Consider the following 12702-nt stretch of genomic DNA (forward strand, 5'->3'; position numbering starts at 1 on the left):
AAAGAGCTCCATTTTGGTCTCATCTGACCACAACACTTTCACCCAGTTGTCCTCTGAATCATTCAGATGTTCATTGGCAAACTTCAGACGGGCATATAAATGTATTCTTGAGCAGGGGGACCTTGCGGGCGCTGCAGGATTTCAGTCCTTCACGGCGTAGTGTGTTACCAATTGTTTTCTTGGTGACTATGGTCCCAGCTGCCTTGAGATCATTGACAAGATTCTCCCGTGTAGTTCTGGGCTGATTCCTCACCGTTCTCATGATCATTGCAACTCCACGAGGTGAGATCTTGCATGGAGCCCCAGGCCGAGGGACATTGACAGTTCTTTTGTGTTTCTTCCATTTGCGAATAATCGCACCAAATGTTGTCACCTTCTCACCAAGCTGCTTGGCGATGGTCCTGTAGCCCATTCCAGCCTTGTGTAGGTCTACAATCTTGTCCCTGACATCCTTGGAGAGCTCTTTGGTCTTGGCCATGGTTGAGAGTTTGGAATCTGATTGATTGATTGCTTCTGTGGACAGGTGTCTTTTATACAGGTAACAAGCTGCGGTTAGGAGCACTCCCTTTAAGAGTGTGCTCCTAATCTCAGCTCGTTACCTTTATAAAAGACACCTGGGAGCCAGAAATCTTTCTGATTGAGAGGGGGTCAAATACTTATTTCCCTCATTAAAATGCAAATCAATTTATAACATTTTTGACATGCGTTTTTCTCAATATTTTTGTTGTTGTTGTTGTTGTTGTTGGATTTTTGTTGTTATTCTGTCTCTCACTGTTCAAATAAACCTACCATTAAAATTATAGACTGATCATTTCTTTGTCAGTGGGCAAACGTACAAAATCAGCAGGGGATCAAATACTTCCCCCCCACTGTAGGTGCATGATAATAGCCATTCTAAATCAAAACAAATTTCACACATATAGTATTTTCTATATGTTAAGACAATATTATATCAATAGTCTGATGGGTGACAATATTAGCCTACCACTTGTGAATTATATATTAGCACTTGTGTTTTCCGCTAATGAAACATTAGCCACTGAAATCGAGGAGACATGTGCAGTCATACAGATACAAGGCAGTAGATCTATTTATAACTGACACTGAGTTGGCGCCTCAGAGCAACACTTGATCTCTCTGCAGACAACTCTTCACCATATTGGTAATAACGTCCCCGCTACATGGAAAGGGGGAATAGTCAGGTTTTGCTGATTTGATATCAGAATCAAAATGCCTATAAATCCAACCAGATCCAGGATAAGAGATCGGAATGACCCGATCAACAGACCCGAGTTTATGTCACTGAACCAGCCTCTCAGAAACAGCAACGAGCCACGGGGGACATTAAGACGGCCTGGTTCACTGAAACGCCAGTCAAGCCAACAGCAGCAGCAGCAGCAACCTCAAAATGTACAGCAGGAGCCGCTTGAAAATAACACTGAGGACCGCAGAGAATCTGTTAAACTTCCAGAAGAGGATTGCATACAACTCAACCCCTCCTTTAAGGGCATTGCAATGAACTCTCTTTTGGCGATTGATATATGCATGTCCAAAAGGCTTGGGGTTTGCGCATATTCTCACTCCTCATGGGGCAGTGTGCGCTCCATGGTCAACCTGCTTGCAATCACTGGTCATGGCATCCCTTGGATTGTTGGCACAATTATATGTCTCACCAGAAGCAACACAATGGCAGGACAAGAAGTTCTGGTCAATTTGCTTCTTGGTAAGTGATTTCATTTTTCGATGTACCTTTTCTTCATCAAATGTCGCAGACTCGAATCATTCAAGCACAAGGGACACATCTTCACAGTGTTTTTTTCTGACTGATATCAGTTTTCGTTCCCACCACTCTTGAGGAGTATTAATAGGCTGTTGTCTGTGCATTTAATTCCATACCTTGGGTACAGCTTATTCAAATCAAATTATATGTGTCACATGCAATGAATACAACTGCGGTAGATTTCACTTACCAACAATGCACAAAATAAAATAGTAGCCTGAGGAATAACAAAATTACACAAGAATGGAGCTACCTGTACCAGATCAATGTGCAGAGGTATTTCAGGTAGATATGTACATAGGGCTGTTGCGGTGACTGTATTACCGCCACACCGGCGGACACGAGTCATGAAGGCAGTCAAATTCCACATGACCGTTTAGTCACAGTAATTAGGCTTCTCCAAGCTATGATGCTGCTGCTGGTCATTAGTAGCCTACCAAACTTGCTAACTGCCTGGTCCCTCTAATCACTCTGACATCAATGCAAATGTATTCTAAAATCTAATCAAACACTTCATGAGAGTCCATGAGCTCATGTTGCGCAACATTTCTATAGGCTATGCAATTGCGGGAGAAAACAAAGTGATGGCCCCTAATAAAAGACGCGGATCCCATCAACTTTCTATAGGCTAGGCCTACTATATTTAGTTGAAAATAATCCACGGGGAAAATAATCCTCCATTTGCTATTTAAATGCATAGATCACATGTATCTTTTCCCACTGTCCCTGTTTCAATACAGGTCCATTCTAAATCAAAACAAATTTCACACATATATTATTTAGTATATGTTAAGACAGTATTAAATCAAGAATAGTCTGATGGGTGACAATATTACCCTATCACTTGTGAATGATGCCCAGCATAAGAAACAATTCCTTTCTTTGTTGTTGATTTTTTTCGAATCATACACCTCATGTAGCCTAGCCCATAGTCCCATATGTTTTAATAACATTTGTATCACAACTAAAGTGGCCAAATAACTTCAAATGAAGCACATTAATCAGCTTAACAAGGGGTGTAGAGCCTAACTGGCATACATAAGCAGCACATGAGTTTCAAGTTGGGGGAGGATAATTTTCAGCATAAAAATGCACCTTTATAATAGAAGCATTACATGAATAATTTAATTTGTGGTCACTTTTGATAATGGTGTTTTCTGCGAATGGAACATTCGATCTTGTAGTCTACTAACATGTGCACATTGCTGCGCTTATGTGAATAAATAATATTTTGTACTATGGGGGATAGTAAATTGACATAGGCTAGTGCTTTTGCTGTTCGTTAGGCCTGCTCATCTTGTTGGCCGACAAAAAGTAAATGTGGACAGTTCTTCCAATATCTTCAATATGCACCTCAGAATTGCATAAGGACGCATGCAGTTGCGTCCCCAATGTGTCTGTCTTCACTTATAGCCTGTGAAAAAGACCCGATCACCTGATGGAGCGCGCAGCACTCAGAGAGAAGGGCACAACGGCCACTAACCACAAAAGGCATGGATGTTTTGCGTGCATTACAGCCACACAAATTCTAGGCATTATCAAGTGCTTGTCAAATTGTGAATGAGTGATTGATGTAGTGTGTACAGCCTGCACAAAAAACTAAGCAGAGCTCATGCCTTTCAAGCAACTTTTTTCAAATCATCAGTGGCATCATGCCGCCTTACAATGTATTAAAAATCATCAAAACATGTAGCCCAACGTTTGTAGAACCGGTTAACTTACATTAATAAATCTAAATTAAGCATATAGGAATATATAAACTTCTGTTCAAAAGTTTGGGGTCACTTAGAAATGTCCTTGTTTTTGAAAGAAAAGCTATTTTTTTTGTCCATTAAAATAACATCAAATTGATCAGAAATACAGTGTAGACATTGCTAATGTTATAAATGACTAATGTTGCTGGAAACGGCTGATTTTTAATGGAACATCTACATAGGCGTACAGAGGCCCATTGTCAGCAACTCCAGGATGCTGGCCTTCTAGGCAGAGTTGCGAAGAAAAAGCCATATCTCAGACTGGCTAATAAAAAGAAAAGATTAAGCTGGGCAAAAGAACACAGACACTGGACAGAGGAACTCTGCCTAGAAGGCCCGCATCCCAGAGTCGCCTCTTCACTGTTGACGTTGAGACTGGTGTTTTGCGGGTAATATTTAATGAAGCTGCCAGTTGAGGACTTCTGTGAGGCGTCTGTTTCTCAAACTAGACACTCTAATGTACTTGTCCTCTTGCTCAGTTGTGCATCGGGGCCTCCCACTCCTCTTTCTATTCTGGTTAGGGCCAGTTTGCGCTGTTCTGTGAAGGGGGTAGTACACAGCGTTGTACGAGATCTTCAGTTTCTTGGCAATTTCTCGCATGGAATAGCCTTCATTTCTCAGAACAAGAATAGACTGATGAGTTTCAGAAGAAAGTTCTTTGTTTCTAGGCATTTTGAGCCTGTAATTGTACCCACAAATGCTGATGCTCCAGATACTCAACTAGTCTAAAGAAGGACAGTTTTATTGCTTCTTTAATCAGGACACAACAGTTTTCAGCTGTGCTAATATAATTGCAAAACGGTTTTCTAATGATCAATTAGCCTTTTAAAATTATCAACTTGGATTAGCTAACCCAATGTGCCATTGGAACACAGGAGTGATAGTTGCTGATAATGGGCCTCTGTGTGCCTCTGTACACCTATGTAGATACTCCATAAAAATCTGCCATTTCAGCTACAAGTCATTTACAACATTAACATTAACAATGTCTACACTGTATTTCGGATCAATTTTATGTTATTTTAATGGACAAAAATGTGCTTTAAAAAAAACAAACAAGGACATTTCTAAGTGACCCCAAACTTTTTAATGGTAGTGTATTTCTTTGTTAATCACTCAACACAGAATAGCCACATGTGTGCACTCCCTCAAATCGTTTGGAGAAAATATCCTTTCTATTTTATTCAGCTTTGTTTCAATTGTATTCTTCATAATATAAAATAATGCCACGGAACTCTAAGAAATCTTGTCTGCTAAATTAACTAGTGTAGCCCTCAGCCATTTGGCATAGCCAGATCAGGACCTAACATAAGGACAACTCAGAGTATGCTATTCTGTTCTTCTAAAATAGACTACATTTTCTTCACATCATGCTTCTTTAGACCTGGCTAAAATAAATAATGGATTTATTGTAAAGGTGTAGGCTATATTACATGGATTTATTATACTTTTTAAAATGTAGATGTTTCAAAGGTCTGCATCAGTGGCTTGTAGGCTATGTGTGTAAGCCAGAAGATGCTAAATGTGTTTATGTTAATTGATGGTCAATTACTGTGAGAGTGACAGTTGTTTCCTTGACAATCACCGGCTGACAAAACTTTGTGACCGCCACAGCCCTATATGTACATGAAGGCAGGGTAAAGTGACTAGGCGTCAGGATAGATAATAATAATAAGAGTAAAATAAAGAACAGAGTAGCAGCATGAAATGATGAGTAAAAGTGTGTGTGTGCCTGTGTGTGTAATGTTTATGTACTGTATGTGTTTTTGTGTTGTTTCGGTATGTGTGTGTGTGTGTGCGTATGTAGTGTATGTGAATGTGTGTGTTTTTTTTTGTGGGAGTGTCAATGTTGTGTGTGTATATGGTGTGTATACACTGAGTGTACAAAACATTTGGAACACCTTCCTAATATTGAGTTGCAATCCACTTTGCCCTCAGAACAGCCTCAATTCTTCAGGGCATGGACTCTACAAGGTGTCGAAAGCGTTCCACAGGGATACTGGCCCATGTTGACTCCAATGCTTTCCACAGTTGTGTCAAGTTGGCTGGATGTCCTTTGGGTGGTGGACCATTCTTGATAAAGTGTGAGAAAGTGTGAGAAACCCAGCAGCGTTGCAGTTCTTGACACACTCAAACCGGTGCACCTGGCACCTACTACCATACCCTGTTCAAAGGCACTTTAATATTTTGTCTTGCCCTATGAAAAGCACTTATACACAATCCATGTCTCAAGGCTTAAAAATACTTCTTTATCCTGTCTCCTACCCTTCATCTACACTGATTGAAGTGGATTTAACAAGTGACATCAATAAGCGATCATAGCTTTCACCTGGTCAGTCTATGTCATGGAAAGATCAGGTGATCCGAATGTTTTGTACACTCATTGTATATAGTCTAGTGAGTGTGCGTAGGGTCAATGCAGATAGTCCAGGTACCATTAATTGACTATTTAGCAGTCTGGCAGTCTTATGAACCGTAGATAGAAGCTGTCTCAGAGCCTGTTGGGCCAAGAAACTATTTATTTACTTAACCAGGTAAGTTGACTGACACCACATTCTCATTTACAACAAGTACATGGGGAATAGTTACAGAGAAAAGGAGATGAATGGGCCAATTGGAAGCTGGGGATGATTAGTTGGCCATGATGGTATGAGGGCCAGATTGGGAATTTAGCCAGGACACCGGGGTTAACACCCCTACTCTTACGATAAGTGCCATGGGATCTTTAGTGACCACAGAGTGACCATTACCGTACTTCGAAGCATGTCAAACGCTGTTTAAAATCAATTTTTATGTGATTTTTCTCGTAAAATAGCGATAATATTCCGACCGGGAGTCGTTGTTTTCGTTCAAAGACTGAAAATGTAAAATGGACTCTTCACGTGCACGCGCGCCCCCGTCTCATTGTTCTCAGATCGACCACTATCCAAATGCGCTACTGTTTTTCAGCCATGCACTGCAAAGTCATCATTCAACATTCTGGCGCCTTCTGAGGGCCTATGGGAGCCTTAGAAAGTGTCACGTTACAGCAGAGATCCTCTGTTTTCAATAAAGAGGCTAAAGAAGGCCAAGAAATGGTCAGAGAGGGCACTTCCTGTTTGGAATCTTCTCAGGTTTTGGCCTGCCATATGAGTTCTGTTATACTCACAGACACCATTCAAACAGTTTTAGAAACTTTAGGGTGTTTTCTATCCAAATCAAACAATTATATGCATATTCTAGTTTCTGGGCAGGAGTAATAAACAGATTAAATCGGGTACGTTTTTTATCCGGCCGTGAAAATACTGCCCCCTATCCATAACAGGATATATTGCTCCAATTTCATTAGCATATTTTTGTTAGCATTTTGTAGATATTCAGAAAATTAATCAACCTTTATAAAGCAAACATCATCCCTTCGGTCTAGCACAGCAAATACTTAAATAGTTTATGCATATGTTGCAGAACAGTGATTCAAATAAGATTTCTGAATATTGACAAAAAATATATATTTATTTAACCTTTATTCAACTTGGCAAGTCAGAACAAATTCAGATTTACAATGACGGCCTACCAGAAGGCAAAAGGCCTCCTGCGGGGACAGGGGCTGGGACTAAAAATAAATTAAATAAAAATATAGGACAAAAACACACATCACAACGAGAGACAACAGAACACTACATAAAGAGAGACCTAAGACAACAACATAGCATGGCAGCAACACATGATAACACAGCATGGTAGCAACACAACATGACAACAACATGGTAGCAACAACATGGCAGCAGCATAACATGGTAGCAGCACAAAACAAGGTACAAAAATTATTGGGCACAGACAACAACACTAAGAAGGTAGAGAGACAACAATACATCACGCAAAGCAGCCACAACTGTCAATAAGAGTGTCCATGATTCTTTGAATGAAGAGGTTGAGATAAAACTGTCCAGTTTGAGTGTTTGTTGCAGCTCGTTCCAGTCGCTAGCTCCAGCGAACTGAAAAGACAAGCGATCCAGGGATGTGTGTTACTTATTTTCCTCAACAAGAGCCAGTCAGCCTGAGTATGCGCGTGCCGAGCCTTTCGCCAAATGAAATTCTTGAGGTGGAGTAACTGCAAGATCACGGTCGAACCAGGGGCTAAACCTGTTTTTAATTCTCATTTTCTTTATGGGTGCGTGTTTGTTAGCAATATCACTGAAAATATCAAAAAAGCAGGTCCAAGTGTCTTCAACAGAGGGGATCAAATTGATTCTATACCAATTTACAGAGGCCAGGTCATGAAGGAAGGCTTGCTCATTAAAGTTTTTTAGCAAGCGTCTATGACAAATCAGGACAGGTCATTTCACTGAGCAGCCATTACGAACACAGGCTGTAAAACAGTGATCACTAAGGTCATTACAGAAAACACCAGACTGATACCGATTAGGATTATTTGTGAGGATAACATCTAGGAGAGTAGCCTTTTCTGGGTGTTTTGGAGTCATGCCTTGTGCGATTGGTAATAATCTGAGAAAGATTTAGGGAGTCCCATTGCTTTAGGACTTGGTCAAGTGGTTTAAGCATGTCACAGTTTAGGGGGATTAGCCATCAGTGACGGAGTTGACCAGCCACTGACGGAGTTGACAACAAATACTCAAAACAGACATATTTTTGCTTCGAAAAATAAAAGTTCAATACAAACATAAGTAAAATATGGAAAATTAGTAATTTGACAATCCACAATAAAAACAATTATATCAGGTGTTTTGGCACCTGAAAGGGACAGTCTAACAGAGTCTATGATTTACAGAGTTGACAAAAGTGACATTTTTCTTATTCATTCGAGTGTTATACAAAGTGCCAATTTAGTTTTTGCTCACTTGCTTTATGACTCTGAAAACGAAATAAAATAAACATAACTGAACCAAAATTAATATCCTATCAGGGAGATGGAGTTGACAGTTTATGATTGTGACCATGGTGATTTCAATATTGTTTGTTTAAATCTATCAAAAGTAGAGAACTTTACAGACCATGAGTGGTCTTGTGGCACTACATGTAAATTAGGACATGAAGAAGGGGTCCTTATGCTGTAACGGACCCTGCTCATTCCTGAATAATTTAGGATTTTTAACAAATCTGACGGAGTTGACCAAATCTCTGTACACATGTTTTTGTAATTACAGAAATATTATTTAAATTCACAGAAGGCTATTGCAAGAAACTACATAACATCCTTTTCCAGTTAATATTCATTATTGCCAGTTCTTTAATTTTAAACACTTTTTTTGTGCAGAGTTTGAAATTGGGCTCCTCTGCTCGGGACAACGGCATTTCCGCGCATAGAGCCGACATTGAAATGAATAATATAGAAAATATTTTACAATTCCCAAAATAAATACTTATCCTTATAAATTTGCCCTTGGTGTTTTCAACTGTAAAAGTTAAATTTCCGTCGGTCAAGAATCCCTGCTGTCTATGAGGCAATTTTCCGACTGTCTCAAAATACAGTGCCTTCATGGAGTATTCAGTAGCTGAATTCAAAATTGATTACATTTTACAATACCCCATAATTACAGAAATATCTCATGTACATAAGTATTCCCACCCCTGAGTCAATACATGTTAGAATCACATTTGGCAATGATTACAGCTGTGAGTCTTTCTGGGTACGTCTCTATTGTACATGGATTGTACAATATTTGCACATTAATCTTAAAAAATATATTCAAGCTCTGTCCAGTTGGTTGTTGATCATTGCTAGACAACCATTTTCAAGTTTTGCCATACATTTTCAAGCCGATTTACATCAAAACTGTAACTAGGCTACTCAGAAACATTCAATGTCATCTTCGTAAGCAAATCCAGTGAAAAGCTAAGCACAGACTAAATTCTAGAGGAAAACCTTTTTCAGATTGTTTTTCAACAGACACTGGGAGACAAAATCCCCTTTCAGCAGGAAAATTACCTAAAACACAAGGCCAAATATCCTTGTGCTTTAGGTAATTGTCCTGCTGAAAGGTGAATTTGTCTCCCAGTGTCTGTTGGAAAACAATCTGGAAGAGGTTTTCCTCTAGGATTTAGCCTGTGCTTAGCTCTATTCCTTATCTTTTTACCCTAAAAAAAACTCTCTAGTCCTTGCCGATGACAAGCGTACCCATAACATGATGCAGACACCACCATGCTTGAACATATGTGGAGTGGTACTCAGTGATGTATTGTGTTGGATTTTCCCCAAACATAACGCTTTGTATTCAGGACATAAAGTTAATTTCTTTGCCACGTTTTTTGCAGTTTTACATAAGTAACTTATTTCAAACAGGATGCATGTTTTGGAATATTTTCATTTTGTACAGGCTTCCTTCTTTTCACACTGTCATTTAGTTTAGTATTGTGGTTGTATTGTGTGTTGTGTTGTTGATCCAGCGTCAGTTGTCTCCTATCACAGCCATTAAACTCTGTAACTGTTTTAAAGTCACCATTAGCCTCATGGTGAAATCCCTGAGCTGTTTCCTTCCTCTCTGGCAACTGAGTTAAGAAGGACACCTGTGTTTTTGTAGTGACTGGGTGTATTGATACACCATCTCAATTTAATCAATTTTAAATGAAGGCTGTAACACAACAAAATGTGTAACTGACAATAACTGATTCATTATAAATTGATATTAACAGATTATAAACAGTTAATGGATACTGACAAGGCTTTTAATGGATTATGAGATCATAATAAAGGCATAGTTCAGCCAAATTACAAAATTACGCTTTGGTTTCCTTAACCTATTAGCAGTCTATGGACAAGGTAAGACAGCAATTCACGCTTTGGTTTTGTTTACCTGGCCACTATATGCAATGCTATTTCTTGGGCATTTTTGTCCAAAAACCAATGCAAGTCAACTGCTCTCCAGACCCTATAAACCCCTTTGTGTGATTGGTACTGTAGGCAAGGCTAGATGGGCTGGAATCTACAAACAGGGACAGATTTGGGGCATGCCAACTTTAAAAACAAGTGGTTGGCACTGGTAAAACTTGTACAGGTCCTGACTCAGATACACATGCTGTATATACCCTACTGTCTATCATCTAGGTCTAGGATGTTTTCTGTTAATCCTTTATGCTAACACATAATTTCCTCTCCCTCCTCAGCACTTTTACTGGATGTAATGACCGTCGCCGGAATGCAGAAACTTGTGAAGCGCAAAGGACCCTGGGAGATGACGCCTGGCCTCTTTGATTACATAGCGATGGACATTTACTCTTTCCCAGCAGCACATGCAAGCCGGGCTGCCATGGTATCCAAGTTCCTTTTGTCACACTTAGTGCTCGCTGTCCCTCTGCGCATCTTACTGGTGCTGTGGGCTTTCCTGGCCGGCATGTCCCGCATCCTTCTTGGCCGCCACCACCTGACAGATGTGGGATTTGGTTTTGCATTGGGCTATCTCCATTTCAATCTAGTTGAAATGGTGTGGCTGCCCTCCAACACTTGCCAGACTTTGATCTCCATCGGGAAACTCACTTGGATCCCCCTCTAATGACAATATCAGCATTTTAGGCAAGCCACAAAAGCTTGACATCCTCCTATCCCTCAGTCCCTATTTTTGTTACATTTTTCTGGCACAGCCCCTCACTGGCCCTCATGTCATTTTAAATAGAAGTCTATGAACACATAATGTATGTTAATCACATTTACCCCTAGATAATAAGGTTATTTTCAGCTTTGACTGAATTTCTTTCTCCAGTGTAAATGCAGTATGCAAGGAAATTAATGCATCCTTGTTACACATTTCCGATGTCTTTCTGACTAGGGTTTATTTATTACATTTTGATCCGCAATTTTTAGTTTTGTCAACATTTATGACAATTCATTTTTTACTATAAAAAAAATGTTTTTAACACTCATTCTCTGCACCTGAAAGTGTATGTATTTAAAAATTGCAAGTATCAGAAAAACAGTCATAAGCTATCAGGGATTTTGTGAAAGACACACTTTTACATGACTCACTATCAGATATTTTGTGTACAGTATGCAGGAGAAGATACAGGTAACTGCCAAAGTAAACACTTGAGTAAATGAGGGACGCAAAGTATATTGATAGTAGATGCTTCCACCCAAGTGTGGTTCCTGAGTTAAAAAAGCAATTAACATCCCATCTGCTTCGAGTCATGTATAAAATGCCCAGTTGCCCATTACTTTGGCTAACATGGCAAGATGAAGAGATCTCAGTTACTTTGAAAGAGGGGTGTCAAAAGAGCATTATCAGGCCCAAGGACCCCAGCAAAAATCAGTTTTTTCTTCACTACTTTCATTTATCTGCAGTCCATATTTAGCCTTACAACTAAGTGTTTTACCATTTTCTTTTCAGGACATTTAGGGCTACAAGTAGAATAATTTGACATAAACAGTTGCATTCATAAGTTTTATTGACAAATGTCAATAAAAAAATGTTGGTCTGCCAATCAAAAACCTGACTAAATTAATTTCTAAGAATGCTGTAAGTACAGAAATTGTTTACTCAGTGGGAAATGAATATCCAACTATTGTGTGGCTTGTGAGCATCATATAGAATTGAAGTCGGAAGTTTACATACACTTAGGTTTGAGTCATTAAAACTTGTTTTTCAACCACTACACACATTTCTTGTTAACAAACTATAGTTTTGGCATGTCGGTTAGGACATCTGCTTTGAGCATGACAAATTTTTGCATTAATGTTTTCCAACAATTGTTTATAGACAGATTATTTCACTTATAATTCACTGTATCACAATTCCAGTGGGTCAGAAGTTTACATACACTAAGTTGACTGTGCCTTTAAACAGCATGGAAAATTCCAGAAAATTATGTCATGTCTTTAGAAGCTTCTGATAGGCAAATTTACATAATTTGAGTCAATTGGAGGTGTACCTGTGGATGTATTTCAAGGCTTACCTTCAAACTCAGTGCCTCTTTGCTTGACATCATGGGAAAAATGAAAAGAAATCAGCCAAGACCTCAGAAAAAAGACCTCCACAAGTGTGGTTCATCCTTGGGAGCAATTTCCAAACGCCTGAAGGTACCATGTACATCTGTACAAACAATAGTACGCAAGTATAAACACCATGGGACCACACAGCTGTCATTCCGCTCAGGAAGAAGTCCCGTTCTGTCTCCTAGAGATGAATGTACTTTGGTGCGAAAAGTGCAAATCAATCCCAGAACAACCTCAAAGGACCT

General features: G+C 39.4%; 1 protein-coding gene across 1 annotated transcript; it reads left to right on the forward strand.

Moving 5' to 3' along the window:
* Nucleotides 1–1111: 1111 nt before the first annotated feature.
* Nucleotides 1112–12401, forward strand: plpp7a (phospholipid phosphatase 7a (inactive)). The gene is made up of 2 exons (XM_014161013.2): nucleotides 1112–1723; nucleotides 10636–12401. Exons 1-2 carry the CDS (start codon nucleotides 1231–1233, stop codon nucleotides 11019–11021), a joined length of 879 nt encoding a protein of 292 aa, XP_014016488.1. The 5' UTR covers nucleotides 1112–1230; the 3' UTR covers nucleotides 11022–12401.
* The last annotated feature ends 301 nt before the right edge of the window (nucleotides 12402–12702 follow it).

Source organism: Salmo salar, chromosome ssa20, assembly GCF_905237065.1.
Source record: "Salmo salar chromosome ssa20, Ssal_v3.1, whole genome shotgun sequence".
NCBI classification, from domain to species: Eukaryota; Metazoa; Chordata; class Actinopteri; order Salmoniformes; family Salmonidae; genus Salmo; species Salmo salar.